The sequence below is a fragment of the Apus apus genome, chromosome 3 (genome assembly GCF_020740795.1).
Source record: "Apus apus isolate bApuApu2 chromosome 3, bApuApu2.pri.cur, whole genome shotgun sequence".
NCBI classification, from domain to species: domain Eukaryota; kingdom Metazoa; phylum Chordata; class Aves; order Apodiformes; family Apodidae; genus Apus; species Apus apus.
The window spans coordinates 62,141,052-62,162,959 of record NC_067284.1 but is presented as its reverse complement, the minus strand read 5'-3'; the positions used below and the strand labels follow the sequence as shown (position 1 = coordinate 62,162,959).

General features: G+C 44.0%; 1 protein-coding gene across 3 annotated transcripts in view; it reads left to right on the top strand.

The window, feature by feature from the left end:
- The first annotated feature begins 18,032 nt into the window (after window positions 1–18,032).
- STUM (stum, mechanosensory transduction mediator homolog) overlaps window positions 18,033–21,908 on the top strand; it is a 135,882-nt gene continuing 132,006 nt past the window's right edge. For all 3 annotated transcript variants that reach the window (XR_007889169.1, XR_007889168.1, XM_051616154.1), the window contains exon 1: window positions 18,033–18,252. Coding sequence is in view for 1 of the 3 variants with exons in the window: in XM_051616154.1 (XP_051472114.1) it covers window positions 18,066–18,252 (187 nt within the window). In the remaining 2 variants the exon portion in view is untranslated. The remainder of the gene's footprint in view (window positions 18,253–21,908) is intronic.

Below are 21,908 nucleotides of genomic sequence, written 5' to 3'. Positions count from 1 at the left end.
AAATTGCACACACTGAAAAGGCTGAGGGCTTGAAAAGAAATTTGAATATTACCAGTGTATTTTCTGAAGTGGCAGATTTGACTACTGTGAATTAGTGCAGTGCTTTTGTATTACAGTCTGCTAGCAAGGCCTGTGATCTTATCAGATCTCCTAAACTAAACAAGGTCAAGCCTTGGATGGAAACCTTAGAAGAACACCTACATACTATGTGAAGTAATATTTTACCTTCTGAATCATCACTTTTCCCCTGAGATGTTTCTATAGCAGGAGTTCAGCTAGGTGTTTGGGGTTCTTTACTGATAGCTATTACAATTACTACAGTTAGTACCATCCAAAATATGTTCAAAGGGGGTACTTAGCATCCGTAGTCATTGAAGTCATTAAAGAGCTCAACATTCTTACCCCATATGAGGAAAATTATTGATGTATTTTGTATTATGTATTTTGCACAGGTAGCAGGCTGTACTTTATGTTAGGAATTCATGCCAGTAATTTCCCTTGGATTCAGATTTTTTTGTCCTTTTGTCTGACTGGTACAATGAAAAACTGCTATAGGTTTATTTCTCCAAGACACTTGTGAGTAATTTCTGTTAGGAGAGAACCAAAGGCTGACCACCTAGCAGGCTCCTGCAGTTTCTGTGGTATGGGGAGGGGAGCTACAGGTGCCTGAAGTACCTCTGTATTCAGCCCCAAGGGATTTTGGGTTTTGGTTACAGCTAAGCACTACTCACATCACACTCCAAGCACCCTCTTCTCCCCCTGAGTGCATTATGGTGATGACAATGTGCTCTCAGAAGTACACACTTGCATACTTAAATGGGTGCTGATGCCTGCAGTGCTTGGGCACGTGCCCCTGGCATTCCCTGGGTTTGACAGCTCAATGTGTCCTCACAGTGGGCTAAGTCCTTGGGCTGCTGTGGTGGGTTGACCCTGGCTGGACCCCAGATGCCCACCAACATCTTCATCAACCACCTGGATGAGGTACAGAATGTACCCTCAGCAAGTTTGCTGATGACACTAAACTGGGAGGAGTGGCTGACACACCAGAAGGCTGTGCTGCCATTCAGGAAGACCTGGACAGGCTGGAGAGTTGGGCGGGGAGAAACTTGATGAAATTCAACAAGGGCAAGTGTGGAGTTTTGGATCTGGGGAAGAACAACCCCAGGTACCTGTACAGGTTGGGGGCTGACCTGCTGGAGAGCAGTGTAGGTGAAAGGAACCTGCAGGTCCTGGTGGACAGGAGGATGACCATGAGCCAGCAATGTGCCCTTGTGGCCAAGAAAGCCAATGGCATCCTGGGGTGCATTAGAAAGGGTGTGGTTAGTAGGTCAAGAGAGGTTCTCCTCCCCCTCTATTCTGCCTTGGTGAGGCCACATCTGGAGTATTGTGTCCAGTTCTGGGCCCCACAGTTCAAGGACAGGGAACTACTTAAAAGAGGCCAGTGCAGAGCCACAGAGATGATTAAGGGAGTGGAACATCTCCCTTATGAGGAAAGGCTGAGGGAGCTGGGTCTCTTCAGCTTGGAGAAGAGGAGACTGAGGGGCAACCTCATCAATGTTTACCAATATGTAAAGGGTGAGTGTCAGGAGGAGGAGGATGGAGCCAGGCTTTTTTCAGTGATGACCAGTGATAGGACAAGGGGCAATGGATGCAAACTGGAGCATAGGAGGTTCCATGTGAATATCAGGAAGAACTTCTTTACTGTGAGAGTGACAGAGCACTGGAACAGGCTGCCCAGAGAAGTTGTGGAGTCTCCTTCACCAGAGACATTCAAAACCCACCTGGACAAGTTCCTATGTGATGTGCTCTAGGTGACCCTGCTCTGGCAGGGGGGTTGGACTAGATGATCATTCGAGGTCCCTTCCAACCCCTAGGATTCTGTGATTCTATGGTTCTATGATTCTATGATTCTATGTTCTCACAGAGATGCTAGCACTGTCACTGGTGGGGTCAGCCTTTGCCAGTGGCAGGTCAATAATGAATGGAGTGGGTGGCACTGAGTCTATCAGACACAGGGAAAGCTTCTAGCAGTTTCTCTGTGCTACAAAAATGTTGCCACACAAACCAAGTACAACCCCCTGCTATTATTCAACATGGATCTCAAAACTCCAGATAAAACACCCATTTTTACCTGGAATCTTGATTTTCCATGTTACTATTTTAATGAGTTCTAGTTGCCTTTTTTTTGCTTTGCAAAGAGTAATGCATAATTTGGCCACAAATATTACTTGTTACTGTTTTAGAAAGCCAAATGGCAGCCTTTTCTTCTTAAGTGTCTCTGTAAGCCATGAAAGAGACATGTTCTCCTCAGTCCATTCCATGCTTTTATGGGAAGAATTACTTTTTTCCTGTACAGAGCCATTTATAATTTATTTTTAATTTGTATTTATGGCACAGTTTTGTCTGGAGAGCCTGCTACTGCAGCCCTTTTAATTTAATATTTCAGGAAGATTAGGATGAAAAATGGTTTGGAGAAACTCAGTGACAGCTTCATTACTTAATTCTTTCTGTCCATGAAAGTTAACCCAGACTTCTTGCTTCCCCCATAGATACAATGGTGTGTTTTTTTTGTTGTTGTTTCTAACTATATCAGGAGTCTGCCCTCACTGACAACTACTTGACCCATTTCAGTTGTGATAAGCATAGATATAAAATATAAGATATTTCTGCAGGAAAAATTGGTGATCAAACACATGCTTGCCATAGTGACTGCTTATTTATCATACTTTCCCTGAAGACCCTCAAAGTGTTATCAGTGGAACGCCTGAGAAAGCTGTGTTTTCAAGAACTTGTGAGACTGAGAAGACATAATTACATAAGCAGGGTTTGTTGCAACTTCTGTTGCCTTGCTGTCTAACAGAGACAATGCTTGTGGGTTTAGCTTCTCACCTCAGCTTTGTCACTATAAATTGTTCACCAAGACCCTTCCATGGCCTTTTGTACTCATCTGACATGAACGGTATAATCAGATGAATGCTTGATACCATATTAAGGTTACCATGCCTGAACCAGAGATCCCCACTGGCTGCAACAAACACAGTAGTAGCAGCACACATACACATACTGTCTTCCAGCATGACATAAAATGAGCACAGGAAAATCACTTTCAGCAGGTCACTACAGAAATTAGGAGCGTATGATGAGCAGTTATTGCTAGAAGAAGCTGGGAGTGGGGACCTTTCCATTCACCTGCTCACACCCAAATGATGCCCCTTTCAGTAAGACAGGGCATTGGGATTGGCTTAAATCAAGACAGGATCTTTTGGGTATAGTGAGCAGGTTTATGCCAAAATTAGGTCTTAAACTTTTTTGGACAAGGAGTTCACACTAGCCTCTATCCTATATATGTACTTAGTACAAGGAGAACAAATCTTAGTGGGTCCCAAGAGATTAATAGAATAATAATAGTAATGATGTTGTGAGTTTTAAATATCTGTTGGTCCCAAGCTGAGAAAAAGAAATTGCTGGCACACAGTCCCTCTCTGTGAGTCTGGAATATGAAATAACAATGAAGATGCCTCCCCATCTGTTCAGCAACTGATCTGAAAAGGCAGGAGGATCTCAGTCCAGTTCTTAGCAGATGTCTATCCACATCCATCATGGGTGTACTCACTTGAGTGCAGTCAGCTGTGCAGAGAAGGCAAGATCCAACACAGGGCCTGCCTACGTGTTGCTTTTGCACACCTACACCTCTATGTCTCTCCTTGGAGCAGCAACTTTATTTTCAAATTGCCTACATGCCAGAGTCCTGCTGAGACAATGAAGAGCATTGTAGTAATTTGGATCAAACATGAGACACATTGTTCTAGGGCCCTCACTGATATGTATGACACCCCTTTAGTTATGCCCATGAAAAGGTGCTAATAGGGAAAGTTCTTTAATAAATTATTCTCATTCTAACGACTTATTAACACTACAGCCAAGAATTTTTATGCAGGATATGTTCTGCCACTCCAGATACATGCTTCTCTTATCTGTAAGCTGTGCCAACTAGTCAGTTTCACTTTAAAAACTTAACCATCACACCTGCAAGTCTTGGTTCATTTAGGGGTCTGCATTTAGAGCTTCACCAGCCTGTTGACTGTACAGCAAATTGTTAAGTCACATTAATATTTATGACAACAGGAAAATGGCTGTAAATTTAAAACAAAAAAATAGCAATAGGATATGCCTTCCATGTGAGTTACTCATATTTGTTTGAATGTTTGCTTCTTACCTGTGCTACAAGGTTTGTTTACCTCTGATCTTGCTGGATGTATTGACCTGGATCAAACTGACTCAGATCTCCTGCACAGACCTTAACCACTTGTCATGGTTTGGGCCCAACACGACAACAAAGGAACAGCCCCATGGCCTCTCACTCAACACTCAACCCCCCCACACACACTCTGGCATGAGGAAGACAAAGCTCCTGGGTCAAGACAAAGGACAAGGAGATTTCTTCACCGGTCAAGGTCCTGGGCAAAGCAGACTCAACTTGGGGAAAAATAATAATTTAATTTCATACTAATCAAACACACACAGGACACACACAACACAAAGAGCAGGGCTTGAATATGTTACCCCACCCCTCTCTTCTTTCCAGGCCCAAATCACTTTGTTCCTGGTTTCTCTCCCTCCTTCCCCCCAGCGGCACAGGGGGACAGGGGATGGGGTTTAGAGTCAGTTCACAGGCTGGTGGTTCCTGCCACTCCTTCCTCCTCAGGAAGAAGGATTCCTCACAGTCCTGCCCTGCTTCCCCATGGGGTCCCTCCCATGGGAGAGAGTCCTCCATGAACCTCTCCTTTGTGAGTCCTTCCCACGAGGTCCGGAGCTGCTCCAGTCTGAGCTTCCCACAGAGTCACGGGCTGCTTCGGGAACAGCCACCTCCCCTGGCACCGGTGTCTTCCACAGCTGTGCAGTCAGAGTCCACTGACAGCAAATCTACTGGCCATAAAATCCATGTCCACTGGCCAAGTTTCACCTTCCTGGTGTCCCCAGGGAATGTTCCACCATGTTCCTCCATGAGAGCAGGGGGACAGCTGCCATCTTGCCATGGGTTGCAGGGAAACTTCTACTTGGGCACCTTCTTCCTCTTCTTCCTCACCAACCACCAGCACAGCTCTGCCTCCTCAGCACAGCTCTTTCTTAACTGCTCCCTCTGCTCAGATCTTATCTCAGTTCTTTTGTATGTTAATCGCAGAGGTGCATCTATTGTCCCTCTAATGGCTCCTTGGCTGGGTTTGGAGCAGGGGGAGCTTCTCAGCTTCTTGCCGGAGCCACCCCTGGGGCCCTTCCCCCACTACCAAAAAAACCCCACCAAACCAAAACAGAACAGCAGTCAAGGACTTTACAGGAAAACTTTGTTCTGGGAGATCTACTCGTAAACACACAGATACTTTTCCCTGAACTAATTTCACAGGCAGCTGAGATTCCCAACTTCAGTCTTCCAGCCTTGGACGGATCAGCAGTCCTGTGTAGAGGCTCTTGCTCTTGCTGGAAATCCTGTGAGGGCAGCTGGCCTCGTGCTCCCTTGCTGCACATCACAGCTAGCCTGTAGGTGTGTGCAGCTGAGGAGAAATGGTTCATCTTTGCCTGATGAGAGAATAAGAAACAGAGGAGAACAAAGGTGTGGTGAGGGAAGAACTGGAGCACTGTGTCCAGTCCTGAAGCCCCCAACACAAGAAAGACATGGAGTGAATCTAGAGGAGGGCCACGAAGATGGTCAGAGGGCTGGAGCACCTCTCCTATAAAGAGAGGCTGAGAGAGCTGGGGTTGTTCAGCCTGAAGAGGAGAAGACTCCAGGGAGACCTCATAGCAGCCTTCCAGTACCTGAAGGAGCTACAGAAAAGCTAGGGAGGGATTTTTTACAAGGGCATGGAGTGATAGGACAAGGGGGAATGACTTTACTGGAAGAGGGTAGATTTAGAAATTCTTCACTATGAGGGTGGTGAGACACTGGCACAAGTTGCCCAGGGAGGTTGTAGTTGCCTCATCCCTGGAAGTGTTCAAGGCCAGGTTGGATGGGGCTCTGAGCAACCTGGTCTAGTGGGAGGTGTCCCTGCCCATGGCATGGAGGTTGAAACTAGATGATCTTTAAGGTCCCTTCCTTCCCAAACTATTCTGTGATGCTATGAAAAATGGGAGAAAACTGGCAACCTGCATCTGAACAGAGGGACAGCTCATATTTGACCAGATATTTAACTAATGGAAGTGACAAGATGGAGAGCAGACAGGAACCACTGCTGTACTTAAATGACACAGACTCACTGGGGACCCAAAGAGCACTGCACCTCCAAGCACTCAGTAGGCATCACTAACAACAGACATATCTTACAACCCACAAAGCCACCCATGCCAAATACCCTTTTCTCCCCCTTGAATAGCAAATTGGATTCTTTTAAACACTCTTAGAAAATACACTGAGATGGAAAGGCTGGGGGTTCTTGAGTCACTGGCAACCAAAGGCTGGAGATGTATTCTAAGGAAGAATCACTATTGATTCTCCTTGTTCTTTTTATTCACCCCTAGGCATCCTTTCTGGGCCACTGCCCAGAGACAAGATGCTGAGCCAGATGAATCTTTATGCTGAGCAAATATGGCCCTCCTGATGTTCCTGTGTAAAGCGTGACAAACTGGCAGTTAGAAAAAGCAGTGGAACATTTTAATTCACTGCTGACAAAAAAGTCAGTTTAATATCCATTATATCAATCCTTAAAATTCCTGATACACACTTCGGTTTCTGTAGTGAAAACAACACTCACTAAAAGCAAAAATACTCAGAAGCACGTTATTTACTAGCTCCTTGATCAACTGTTGCTTCTAAATTTTCTAATTTTCCTCTATTTTTTTTCAGATTAAAACCACAAGAAAATGTGTAACTGGTATTGTAATGAGGTGTCACTAGAAGATCAATTCCTATTAACTTATCTGTGAAGAATTTAGAGGGACAGCTGATCTCATTGGATTATAAAGGCTTCTGGGGAACACAGGTAGCTTGGCTTCCTCTGAGCCCTTCATGAGGGTGTCAAACCACAGACGTGTTTACCACTGTAGTTGCACATAGTACGTGGTAGGGAAAGAGCCTACTGGATGCTGTCTAATCTGCCCATCAAGGCTGGTGTTCCTTTTATACATTTGATGCTGTCAAATGCAGCCATTCCTGCTGCTCCTTCCTCCTCAGGAAGAAGGATTCCTTGCAGTCCTCCCCTCCCATGGGAGAGAGTCCTCCACGAACCTCTCCTTCATGAGTCCATCCCATGAGGTCTGGAGCTGCTCCAGCCTGGGCTTCCCACAGGGTCACAGGCTGCTTTGGGAACAGTCACCTCCCCTGGCACCGGCGTCTTCCAAAGCTGCTCAGTCAGAGTCCACTGGCAGCAAATCCACTGGCCACAACATCCAAGTCCACTGACCAAGTTCACCCCTCCTGGCCCCTTCAGGGAATTTTCCACCACGTTCCTCCATGAGTGCAGGGGGACAGCCTGTCATCTCGCCATGGGTTGCAGGGAAACTGCTGCTTGGGCACCTTCTTCCTCTTCTTCCACACCAGCCACCAGCCCTGATCTCCTTCCCCAGCACAGCTCTTCTCCCTTCAAGTGCTTCTTTGCTCAGGTGTTATTTCAGTTCTTTTGTATGTTAATCGCAGAGGTGCATCTATTGTCCCTCTAATGGCTCCTTCACTGGTTTTGGAGCATGAGGAGCTTCTCAGCTTCTTATCAGAGCCACCCCTGGGGCCCTTCCCCACTACCAAAAAACCCACCAAACCAAACCAGAACAGTTTGTTCAGCCTGAAGACGAGAAGACTCTGGGGGGACCTTATAGCGATCTTCCAATACCTGAAAGGGGCCTATAAAGGCTGGGGAAGACCTGTTCACAATGGTATGAAATGAGAGGACAAGGGTTAATGGTTTTAAGCTAGAAAAGGGTGGATTTCGACTGGACATTAGGAAAAAGTTGTGAATCACAGGAACAGGTTGCCTAGAGAGGTGGTGGAAACTCCATCCCTGGAGACATTTAAGGTGAGGCTTGATGAGGCTCTGAGCAATCTGTTCTAGTTGGAGATTTCCCTGCTTATTGTAGGGGTGTTGGACTAGATGACCTCTATAAGTCCCTTCCAACCCAAGACATTCTATGATACTCTGATTCTACTGAGATACCGTTCGTGCAACCTTGGTATCAACTGATCCATAGGGTTTTTGTAGGATGTTTTCTCCCCCTTACCAGCACTACCAAAAAAGTTCTAAAATACAAAAAGCACTACAGGAGATTCCATGTCTGTCACAGTTTGTCAAACCAGGACAATGTCATTGAAGAATTAACATTCATAGCACATGCAAACTACTGTTTTGTGAGAAACCACTAAGGCCAGAACGGGTAGGAGATCTTGGTACAGCCCTGTTGACAAAGACTGATGTTCACAAAAATATCCTTGGAAACCCAAGGGGGCCATATCCAACCTTAAAAGTGGGCCGTTAGAGGTCCCAGCCACCAGCAGAGTGCTGGACTAGATGGATTCCTGCTCTTCTGCAGGAAGCCCCTCAAAATCTTAGTAACTATGATTTTATTTCAGTGTTCAGGTTACTTACCCTTTCTTTTCAGAAAGCAAGGGAATCCACTCTGACAATATTTCTGGCAGAAGCCTTTTCATGCCTATAGAAAGGATAGTAGGCTTCATATGGTAATAAATGTATTGACATGGGAAAACTACGGGGAAGCTTTTAAAACTCTCCTGAGTTAGTGTCTTGTTTCTAGGCTGAGTTATCAAATCACTTCTGTCCTTGACAGTAGTGACAGACTTTTTCAGAATCATAATAGCTCATTATTGTGAAGCCTGTTTGCTGCCTGTATCTTTCAGGCACACAGCCTGCAACTTGCTAGATTTTTAATTCTCCAGTAAACTTGGGTCATTGATGAACATGCGTGAAGTGAGTTCAGCCACCATACCAGAACCATGCAAGATGTGAGTGGGTAACATCACGATATCTTTGTATGTGCACAGAAATAGCCAGGTTGGAAAGCTTTCCTGCTAAGCAGAAGGCAAATGGACAATAGATCATGGAGACAGAGATAAGACTATCTCAATATCTCAAAAATATTAGAGGTTAGGAACTGGCCAGCAAAGAGCTCCAGGACTATGAATTAATCTTATAGAATGAGTGGAGCCTGGGGTACAACAGTGAACAGCTTCAGAAATACCCTTGAGAATTTTGTTAATTAACAAGAGGGAGTGAATAAAAATGTTGGGACCTGCCAGTCAGAGTCTGGAATTTCTGTTCCATCTTGGCAAGTTTAACTTTTCATTTGCATGCAAGACAGAGAGACATAAATGATGACCCTAAGATGGCACACTAGCCGTCTATAGTTGTGCCTTTATCGACAAGGCTGAAAATCCTTCCTCACACTCAGACTATGTATCTGCATAAATATCTATATAAAGTGATCAAATCTTCTGTTGACTCTCCCATAAAGGCCTGTTTTCTACTCTTAGATAATTTTCAAGTGATTTTAAGGATTTTTTTTTTATTAGAACCATCTATCTTGCAATGATAAAGGATTAATTCCATTGTGTTTCAGCTGGAATATGACATGGCATATGACACCTGTGGCAAAGCTTATAATCACATGTGCTAGAAGGCCATTTGGTATTAAAATCCCAGGTAGACACTCTGAGGTGAGTAGAAGTCTATAATGAGAGACAAAAACACCAGAGGTGCACAGGAAGCTGAGGAGCAAAGCAGCAGGTGGAGAGTGACAGAACAATTGCACAAATGCTTTGTTTGATGAAGAAGATTGCTGGACAAAATGGCATGTTTGGCATGTTTGAGGGTACACCTCCTCAGAATGGTAAATTATATACAGAAGAATTAGACACTGATAAAACAAATTTTCTGCACAATGTTTATAAGGATTGTGGAATGTGGAGAAAATGCCAAGAACAGCCACACATTTTCAAGGGAAGAAAGCAGAAATACTGTCAGAAGTTGAGATCATGCCAAAAATAGTTATAAAATTTTTCAGAATGTCACAAGGCTGACAAAACATCATGGCCAGATGGGATTTGTCTCAGCAAATTAAGCAATTAACTAAAAAAAAATACAGCAGTGTATGAATCAAAGGAGTCCATCATGCTTCATGCTTTCAGTTTCACATGGGTAATTGAGCGAAATAAGGCCTGCCCGACCTCCGTAAGAGGTCATGCTGAATATACCATAGGAAAGTAAAACTTGGGAATATCCGGCTTCTTACAGAGAAAAACTTCATACTGTGGCAGCTGTTTTAATCCTTTGTGTCCCAGGTGGCCTTCACAAAAGGCAGAACACAGCTTTGTCAGACACTGCTGCCCCCAGCCAAGTAAGAGGGATGTGGACACTCCCTCTAGGACAAGAGTCATTAAAAAACACAGGAGAAAAGGACCTGGTGGGCTGCAGTGGTGCTAGTGCATATTGAGGTTTATGAGGGATGCAAGAACCAGGAAAAAAGCTACATCTTGACTTCCAGAGTGAGGGGGTGGATACAGAACAGAGGCACTAATTAAGGACACACAAGAACCGCTCAGGAAGTTATGGCTTCATTTAATGATAATGACTAAATGGAGAATCATACTTAAAAAATCTGTTGAGCATGGATTTGCCAGATTTATTGGACACTGGAAGTGCTCTTTTAAATGTAGTAAAATCTTATATAGAAGTTTGTTCAACAAGTAAGCACAGGGGGGCAAGGGTTCTTGATAACTAGAGTAAGGGTTTCATAAGAGAGAATAAAAAATTTGGATGTGTACTGGTCTTGCAGATAAAGTACTGGGATGCTTGGGGTGAGATCATATGACTGAATCTCCCAGACTCTGGTGACATGACTGGGCAGTTCCCTACAACCACGTAATCAATAAGTATTCCAGATGGCTGAGCCAGCATTCCTATAGAGCCCTGGAGAACTGTATGGTGTAGTGAGATTTTTTGCCAGTTATTCGTGACACAGAGCCTAGTGCATGTTTCCTCCATGTAGATCCTTAGGCCTCTAGCACAGAAAATTGTTTGGGTACAGAAAGAGTGACCATCTCCCACAGAAAAAAAAAAAAAGTTTCAGATGAAATTAGGCAGTTTTATTCAAGTTTTATTAGTTTCAGCCTTTGAAAACCAAAAGCAACTATGCTGTTTTCTTTCCCTGAGCTCACCACAGTCCTCTATCCAGAATCTATCTAACTGCTACTCCTTTTTCTGGGAAATTGAGAAATGTAATAAACTCCACTGTAAACGTTTATTTCAGTGCTTAGAGGCTTCCTGCCTCGTCCCCATCGCACTTGACTCATCTCTCCAGATTAACATACCAAATACACCTTTCCTGTGGCTGAGAATTACTCACAAGGAGAACAGCAAATGCAACATTAACCCCATTCTAGATTAGAAGAAATTCAAGCAAGTGTTTTACTCTGTCAGTTCATAATTTAAAGCAATCTTCCAGCTCCAGCAGGAGAGGTAGGAAAGAAGTGGACTGATCTCAGGAAGAAAACAAATATATCTAATCAAGCAGTGGTTTAAACTGATAGTGCATTGATAGCAGAAGAACCCTTTAACAGCTGGATGAACTGCTAAAACAAAAGAGGAACTGGCCTTCCTTCACACACATCCTTCTCTGAGTCCACTCACAGAGCTTTCAGTCCCTCTGCATGCTGTGAATATCAGCTTCCACTGCCTGAGAAGAAGCTTCTGTAATTATTGCTTTCTCGGTGATGATAAATTTCACTTTTATATTCCCAACTCTTGCCAACATTAGGTAGTTTCATTAGGCTTCAGTTGAAGATTTTCCATTTCTTCTTTTGCTGAACAAACTTAAAAATACCATCTTTTTCCTATTTTAATTCCTAGTAACCATGGAACATAGCTACAGCTTGTAGAACTCTGTTGCATATCAATGCAGTATTTACAAAATGAGAGACTACAATCTCAGAAAATTAAGTCCCCTCCTTGCTCATACAAGAAAGAAAGATTTGGCAGCATCGGAGAAAGCTCATGTTGCAATAAGTACCTAACAGTGCATAGACAGAACTCCTTCCTGAATCTAAGAAAAGACCTGATGAAGCATTGGTGACCAGTCCAGTCTCTAGTGAGAGGGAGCAGACAGCATAGGTTTGTACATGCCAAAGAGAGCTCACAGGAGGATTGCTCATGGAGTCCCATCCCCAATGGAAAGCTTGAAGTCCAAAGGGTTATATAATAAATAAACCCTGACATCCTTCAGTTTCATAGCCCATCAGTTATCTTGAGAAAGTGTTCCTCAGGGAAATCCCTTCATCTGTCCTCAGCAAGTCTGGCTGAAACTGCTAAACTCCTGGTGAGGCTGCTTATGCCTTGGAACAGACCAGAGACCTTCTTCTGTCCCACAAAGTGCTGGACAAAAGCCTTCAACATGGACCAAAGCCCAGGCAGCCATGTTTAAGAAAGTACAAAACTTCTTATACTCCATGCATAAAACTTTCTGTCCCACTGGAAATCCCTGAGGATTTGTGGCTTGTGACTTATACCTGTTCAGATGTGACATGTGTCACAGTAGCTGCTGATTTCCATCCATCTGCGATTACAAAGCTCTGGGCAACTGTAGCAGAGAAACAAGGAGCTCATACATTTTGGACTTCTAACTCATTAAAACATTGGTCCCTCCAGATAAGGGGTAAAACATTATGAGAAAAGCATGCATTTCCACTGTTCTTGTGTTGGTAAATAGAGGAATTAATTCCTCTCAGCTATCAAATAGATGGGTACCTTTCTCCAGGATCAAAATTTATGTATGCTGGCAAATCAGCTCTATGTGCATCATGATTCAAGAAAATTTCAAAAAAGGGGAACATCATATGTTTTTCTATTTCACAGCTTTCCAAAAAGGCTGTCTTACAGTAAACAGCATGAAATGAACAGAAAAAGGACCAAATCAAGCCACTTCCTTTCTTTGCTGCAGATTTCGGGGGTAACTTGGGGATGAATTAAAATCTGCCTCTAAATTTTGTCATTCAGGTCCATTGCTACCTAAAGACTTCATGACAGGGAAGAACAGAAAGAGGATGAAAAAAAGAACTTTATTTCAGTGGCAGAAAACTATCAACAGTATATGATTCAGAGCAAAGGACTCTTATTTGACAAGGAATTGGTGTTAGTAGCCAATAAGTTAGAAATAGATTCTAGTCATGTGGCTTGCTTTATCTTACATGATGCAGCTGCCTCACATTATTGCATGTTTCGCTGTGGGTTAATCTCTTTGTTAACCTGTAACAGCCTCAGCTAGATTCTAGAATGGATCTCTGAACCTGTAGAGATTGTGCTAGAGATGCTGCCAAATAATTTAGACTGACAATAAGCCTAAGCCACACTAGGCTAAGACACCAACAAGCAACTGAACTGGAGACAGAACCAAACCTAAAGCTGGGATGCAACAAGTCAGGTTGCGGTTTGGGTTTTGTTTTTTTTTTAATATCCCTCTGAACTCTGCAACAAAACTAGTCCGGAGTCTTGTGTGTGCAGGGTATATCCATGTACTATGTCAGCAATAAATATAGCTCTCATTTGCACAAGGCTCACCGAGTTGCATCCAGCCTCATGCGACTGTCTGGCATCTGCCAGATGGAAATAATTTGAGGTCTCAGTGCCGTGACAGCCCTGTCATAACAATCTACGTGGGCCATAAGTGAGATTTAATGAATAAATTGTTTCCCTACATAGATGTACATTTATCCCTGTGAAGAAACAGAGCTCCCCTGCCCCAATTTCAGCTGATACAGTGGATTTGTTAATGACACTGTCACATTCGTGATCTATCTCCTGCACATGCATGGAAATAATGGATCTTTTCTGTCAGGAGAAATCTAAACTCCTCAAACCAAACCCTGCTTTCAGTCACAACATGTGGTGCAAAGCTGTATTTACAAGAGATGTACTGGAGTACAGACTGCCGAAAACACTGTAACAGAGAAGCAACGCCTTTTCATTTTGAAGGACCTCTACTTCTCCATTGGTCCATAAGAACAACCTAAATAATAAAACAAGCAGGGCAAGAAGAAAAGGTTATTATACAGCAGCAGGGCAAACTCCTAACAACCAGCTGATCTTGGAATTCCCTTTAGTCTGACAATACTTCACTTACCCTCTAGTGTATAACTAAAAACACTCCTACCTGCAAATGTTAAAAATACAGCTGTTTATCCACTGCAGAAACCCAACAAAGGGAAAACCTGCCATTATAATATCTCATGTCACAGCCCCTTGAATGTCAGCTAGTGACTGGATCACAAAAGCTTTCTCCTGCTCTCAGCTAGGAGCTCAGCCTCCTGTGGCTGGAATTTGGTGGCCATGAGCCACTTTTTGGACTCCTCCAGGCCCAACACATGTAAAACTCTTGGGATACTGAACAAAGCTCCAGCATGCAGTATAATTAACAACAAAGGCTTCATAACAAGTCCATCAGCTTCTCTCAAACAGAAGGTCCATCTTAAGGCTTGGCAGCACTGAGACAAGGCTATTTCGCCAACAGGTTCTCTGCTTCTCAAGACAATGGCAACTATAGGTACCCTTTTCAAGACTAGAGGGAGACAGAAGCCAGACTTCTTTGGTTTTAAGATCTATAACTAGAAGACCTGCACATCTGCAGCAGTCATGTAGTCTTGTTGCCACCTGGGTCGATTACAATGCCCGCTCTTTCATAGGATATCCAGGAGAATAAGATATCTCAATTTCTTCAGCCTACTAAGTGCCCACCCTTGAGGCACAGCTGCAATGCTCACCTTCATTTTTATAGCGCTTGTCTCCCACACTACTGTGGAGAGAAGTCTGGAGCAGATGCCTCTCAGTCCTGTACATCAATACACTGGTGTGACAGTGCTGTGTCAGGAGAGTCCTACAGTCTGAAACACCACTTTGAATTCAGTTGGGATTTTTGGGTTGGTTTTTGGGCTGGTTTTGTTTGTTTGGTTGGTTGGTTTGTTTGGTTTGTTTTGGTTTGTTTTTTTTTTTTTTTTTTTGTTTGGTTTTTTTTTGGTTTGGAGCTTTTTTTTGTGGTTTTTCTTTTTTTTGTTTGGTTTTTGGTTTGGGTTTTTCTTACCCCATTTTTTGCTTCAACTGCAGACAAATAATATTATGTATGTTGGTTTTGTGAGCTGTTTTCATGCTGAGAAGTGAAACAAATATTTCAAAGATCAAATCTGAAGAAATCTTAGTATTATTAATATTCACAAATATTACTGCATTCATCAGCAACATTTTCCACAAAAAAACCTAGTCCTGGGTCACATTTTTTTTACCTAGCTCTCAGTGTACTTTTTAATTAACAGCTGTCTTCCCTCACTTAAGGGCTTCCCTCACTCTCCAGCACACAGTTTTGTCTCCCAAGTAATGGTAAAGCATGCAGTACTTAGCACGAGATGGTTTTCACAGTTATCACACACCACTTGAGGAGCATGGAACAATCACAGCAGAGTAATGTCACTACCAATTCGCTTGTTTAGAGAAGCTTAGAAAGGTGACAACTTGTTAGATTATGGTATCTTTAATACTCTGAGTCAGTCCTGACTTTTGCATGGGGTGCCTGAGAACTTCAGTGAACACTGACAGTGCAGAATTAATTATGCAGTTCTGTCTAGAAGCAGCAGCATTTTAATAACAGGTACAGTAAGCTTTACATATTGCCAACTAATCTTAAAGAAGTAAATGAATTAATGCACATTCATCAAATGCTTTGAGATATTCCAAGGAAATGTTCCATAAGAGCACAACCTTTTATTAAGTGTTTCTAACAAAATATAGTTTTATTTTGATTTTCTATTTGGGCTATTCTCACAATGGCTTTTTGATTGCTTTTTGTGTAAGTAATGTGGGCTCACCCACATGTGATTTCCAGAAACTTTATCAGTTCATCACCTGGCTGATTCTATAGAGAATTATATCGCTGCAAATTATTGATAGTGTTCCAGCTGTGCTTCGTACAGCTCCTAATTAGTCAATATTAATACCATAAAGATTTCTTATCTGACTGTAATTTGATCAATCAGCAGAGAAAATACAGAATTCATGTCAGTTACAACAGATATTTTAAAGAGAAAGGTGCAGGCCTCCAATAGCTTTGTGTCTAGGGGATGTAACAGACTATCATTAACTATTTTGATAGAAATAAATGTCACCATAAAAAAATAGCCAATGCTCCAGAAATACGTCTAAATGGTGTGTTTGATCAAAAAGATGACAGAAGATTATTTGGATGAAAGGCACTCAGAAGATAAGCAAAGAAAACCTGTTGTTAAAAATAAGAGATTTTTACATGGGATGTTTCTATTTTTATGATTCAGAGCCCAGATATTAGAAAAATTATAAAAATATAATCTAGGAACAGGATTCTGCATCTGTGTCACTTAGTTTACCCAACTTTTTCATTTGTTCTGAAATCAATTAAACTGTTGAATCGTATAACTCTCAGGTGACATTCCAGCTGCACATATAAAATATTTCAGGATTTTCTGTTGGGATCTAAATTCCTAGCAGGAATTCCTAAAACACAGCTTAGAAATGCAGAATAAGAGACAGGCTACCCTCTACCTTCTATACAAAAATCTTGTAGCATGTCACACTTGAATTTGATATCATGATTAATGCCTTTAGTATTGTTACTATTTTCTCTGCTGAACCCTATCCACAATGACCAGCTTCATCATAATTTTTAACACTAGACATGTTCAAGTTCTATTAGCATTTAATCCATTAAACTGTGTACTGAACAATAATTGCCAGCCCTAAAATAGGGTGTTTCGTACAGTGGTACTGAAGTGAATTCACACTGTCCCAAACGGCAATTAACTTTTCAGTGTGTATCTTTCTTTTCCTTCTAATTCTCATGACTCTCCTCACTTTTCCTCCTCTCCCCCCATACAGCAGGTTTTTTTAAGCAGTAAGTGAGTGGGTTTAATTTACAGCCACTTTTAAGTATGCACAGGGCAGTATTTTTCACCACTTCCACGCTCCCTTGTATTGTAGATTCTTTTCCCCTTCCCAAGGATTCCACTGAACAGCTCCTTGCCCCCTCCCCACCTCTCAGCCAGCTCTGGACAAGCAGCAGCCCTGGGGAGAGAGTGACCAGCCTTCCTTGCTTTCCATGCCACTTTTGACTGTTGCCTGGCTGGTTTTGGATCTGTTAGCTACTGCTATTACGAGCCAGCAGTGTGCTCAGATGACCAAGAAGGCCAAGAACATCCTGGCTTCTATCAGGAATAGCGTGGCCAGCAGGACTAGAGCAGTGCTTCTCCCTCTGTGCTTGGCACCAGTAAGGCCAAACCTCAAGTCCTGTTTCTGGGCCCCTCATTACAAGAATATTGAGGTGCTGGAGCATGTCCAGAGAAGGTCAATAAAGCTGGTGACAGAACAAGTCTTATAAGAGGCAGCTGAGGGAACTGAGGGTGTTTATAGCCTGGAGAAAAGGAGGTAAAGGGGAGACCTTACCACTCTCTACAACTACTTGAAAGGAGGTTGTAATGAGGTGGGGGTTGGTCCCTTCTCCCAAATAACAAGTGGGTAGAGCAAGAGGAAATGGGCTGAAGTTGTGCCAGGAGAGGTTTAGACTGGCTATTAGGAAAAATGTCTTTACAAGGGCTGTCAGGGACTGGAACAGGCTGCTTACAGTGGTGGCGGAGCCAACATCACTGGAGGTATTTACAAAACGTGTAGATGTGATGCCGAGGGACATGATTTAGTGATCGACTTAGCAGCGCTGGGTAAACGGTAGGGCTTTCTGATCTTCCAGGTCTTTTCCAACCAAAACGATTTATGGTTTAGTGCCGGCACAAGCCAGGGCAGAGAGCAGGCGGCGTGCGGGGCTAAGCAGCCCTGACAGAAGGGGTGACGCGGGGAGGCAGCGCGGCTGCGGGCACCTCCAGCCTCCGCCGCTGGTGACCGACCGCAGGGATCAACCGCAACGGGAGCCCCCCGCCCGGCTGTCCGAGACCGGCGGGGCGGGACCGGGAGCGAACGGGGGGCGGGGAGAGGGGAGGCGTCCGAGCGGGTGGCTGTGGAGCGAGCTGCGGCGGGAGCCGGGAGGCTGTTGGGGCACCGCCAGCCTCGGGCATGGATCCTTTCCCCAAAGAGAGGGAGAGCGCGGCGGGCGGGGAGCCCAGCCCGGGCACTGCCCCCTCCAGCGGGGTGGTGGTGCAGGTCCGGGAGAAGAAGGGCCCCCTGCGCGCCGCCATCCCCTACATGCCGTTCCCTGTGGCTGTCATCTGCCTCTTCCTCAACACCTTCGTGCCGGGGCTGGGTAAGGAGCTCCGGAGACTCGGAGGCGGCGGGAGGGCGGCCGGGCTGGGTGTTCCGGGCGCGGGGCGAGGCTCTACCCCCCCACCTGCCGCTGCTTCGTCCGGCTCCGTGTGTGGGGCCGCTCGGGGCACCGGCCTGGCTGCGGGGGCAGCTCTCGTCGACGGCGCTGCAGGAAGGGAGAGGTGGAAGGAGGGAGACAGACAACGAGCTCCAGCGGGAAGTTTTGCGGCGGGAGCAGGGGGGCGGCCCGGGAGCGGCGTGGAGGAGCTTCGTGGGGGCATGTCTCGGGTAGGGGGAAGCTCCGCCGCGGCTGTCGTGTTGCTTCTCCTCCCCTCAGCGGCGGAGGGCCGGGGAGCGGCGCCCCTCGGGGAGCGGCGCCCCTCGGGGAGCGGCGGCCCCCAGGGCGCGCTCCGCGGGAGCCGCGCGGCGCCGCTGGGGCAGGCGCCGGCCTCGGCTCCGCGCGCTTCCCGGCTCTTCCCTTCTCCTCAGGAGGGGCACGGCCCGATGCCACACGTCCTGCCTTTGAGGAGAACGTTGTGGGAAACGGTTCGAAACGGCTTCAGCTGTCAGGGCTCTTGCCAGCTGTAATTTTAGTCAGGGGATCAAGGAGCAGAGTGTACATCACTCAACTGCAAAGGCGAGCTTTCAGAACCCGTCTTCCCGAGTTTCTTAAGGAAGCTCCTAAAAATTGCTGATCCTGTACCACTGCTCTAAGGAAACTGGAGATTCACTGTTTCTGGCTGTTAAGTCCCTAGTGAGCGAGTGACTCAGGTTACACATTCCTAAGCTGTGGCTATAATCCCTTCTATCTATCCCTTTCTTCCTTTTTAATTAGGAAACATATGCTTAGTGGATCCCAGAGTTTGAACACAATAAAGGCACCTGGAACACAAGCCTAAATACAGGTATTCGAGCTGCAAGCAAAGAATCCCGTTTAAGAAAACCCAAACAAACAAAAAAAGATACCTTGAGTCTTTCATAGTCTATTCCTGGCCACCATTTCTGCTAATATCACCACTGCAGAAGCCTTCTTTATGGTATGGGAGTATCTCCTAGCTTGACCTGCTTTTAAAAAGCTACTGTCCTGCCCTTAACTGCTTCATATGTTTCAGGTGGCTTAATTCTTTAATGAATCTTAAAGTTCTTCAGATTAAAGTATTGTCAAAGTCTGTAACATATAAATGTGTGCAACATGTACAAGTTATTGCTGTTCCAGTGTGTTTGCTCTGAACCTGCAGATATATCCCAAAGAAAAACTTCCGCCTTTGAAATACCTTAGAATTTTCTTCTGTAAAGAGTGGCATTGGTATCTGTGCTTCCAGATGTAATGCTGCTTGCTCAGGTGTGTTGTTTTCGCAAGCCTTGTGTGCAACCACCTGAAGAATCTGGAGTGATGAAACAAACAGAAACTCTCTATTTGAGTGCTTTCACGGTAGTTTAGGTTATTGTTATTTAGCACTTGGTTTCCCACCATATTCAGAGAGAGGTGTTCAAAGCCAGAGCTGTCAAAGTGAACATAGTTTTCTGTTGCCATTTGAAGACACTACATCTGCACTGTAAACATACAAGAAAAAAACCTGACTTACTATACCCTTTTCCTCATTTGAATGATCTGATGCTTCATTCTGTGCTGCTTTCCATAGCACACTAGAAAACCCTCAGTGTTCTTCCTTCATCCTAGGAGGGTAGATTTCCATAAGCCATCCTCATTCCAGAAACAACTTGAGGTGGAGTTACCTGCCTGGAACTCTTCTATGGCTGCTTGCTGCTGTGTGGCTGCTGGAGTCAGCCAGTGTTGTGTCTTCTCTCACATGGAAAGTGTCACTAAAGAATGACAGCAGAGAACATTTCCTTTCTAAAGGCAGGTGTATCCTGGTCTCTTCTGGCTGGAAAGCTTCAGAGTTGAATCTGGACTTCGCAGCCCTGTTGGTTGTGATATCTCTGACTGGCTGGACCAGCCCCAAATGGTTTTAATGCTATTTTTTTTTTTGTGGGGTTTGTTTGTTTGTTTGTTTTGTTTGTTCTTTTGTTTATTTGGGTTTTTTTAATAGCAAAGATTTTTTTTTAAACTTGTTTTTCATTTGATGCACCGATTCCAGTGGTACTTTCTTGCTGTCTATACCACTGTTCCTCCTGATCTTCTGTTGCAAAAGTAGCAAATGAGCAAACTACAAATTAAAAGAAATCCTCCCATATGGCATTCTTATGGACTGGCAAAAAGCATGGTTTTGGACATGCATCCCAAACTCTGTATGCAAAGCATAGCACTTAATCTGTACATAAATGAACTCTTTAAGGAAGCTGCGAATATCCTATGCATTGTGATAGAAAATTTACCCTGAGATAATATACCTGACTAGAATATGGCTATTTACAATCTCAACCTTATCCTGTTGTATAATATAACATAGCCCACACATGGGGGAAACAGGAGGAACACAAATATACTGGCAGGAATATTTGTGGTGTAAAGAGTTCCCATGTCATAGGTGCACTATGAACTGAGCAACACTTGTAAAATTAATATTATTTGCAGTGGTATGAAGTACTCACATCTAAGATGGGAGTCTGTTCGCAGTAAAGTTAATGGCAAAATTCCCAGCAATTTCTGTAGTCCAGATTTGTAGATATTAAAATGATGTTTCACAGGCTTGCTGTATATTTTACCTGCTTAGGTGGAGACTGTGAATATGTTTAGATTGTAATAGAAGTTCTCTATTTTTCAGTCCCTGAATTAATTTCTCATCTGTTTTGCCCTTTGGCTCTGCAGTGCATTTGCAAAAAAGAGTCAGAAGCCAGTGGAATGGATGAGAAAATGGGCAACACTGAATAAGCCAAGTGTTCCTCCACTTGGAGACCAGTGCATTTGATGTGTTCATTAGTGCCCTGTACCTCAAACTGGTGATATCCAAATAGAATTGGCACTGCAGTGCAGGCTACCAAATACTCCATCTCTCAGCATCTGAAAGCCTCTATTTGTTTTAGTTAAATTATCTTTCCTATATTATGGATGCCATCTATGAGCGAGAAATCTAAGAATTTTAAGCATCTGGTTTATTTTTCTTTTATGCCTTTTATGTTTTGCAGTTATACTCTATTTGGACAGGAAAAGTAACATTTTTTCTCTGTTTATAATCAGCTTATTTTTTTAAGTTGGTTAATTTTCAAGGTTTTATGTAGTAACCCAGATCTGCAGGTTTTAAGATGCATTGTAAACTGGCTTTTAATTACTCTTTCCATATATGTTACAAAAGGGTCAGAAGATATTTCATACCCAGGGGATATGCTAATTTTTTCTTTGCCAAAACTTGATATTCAGGCCAAATACAACCTAAAAAAGCTTGGTTAGCTGATCAACTTGTAATCTGTTTTGCAGAACGGTCTTGAAATTACACACTGCTTCCATGTACTGTGATAGATGCAACCGCTAAGAAATGTCTTGGATCAGAATTTTCCATGGTCTGTTGTGGTCTTTCCCATCTACATTCAACAGGGCTGCAGGGGTGTGCTGTAACAAAGATGTCCCTAGCACAGGGTCATAAAAGGAGCGGGTTGTATGACAGGGAGAAGAGGGTGCTGATGTTCTCAGTGAATACTGTAGCAAAAGCCATCATGCTGTTGGTCACCCTCATTCCAGCTCTGCCATAGGTTCCCTGG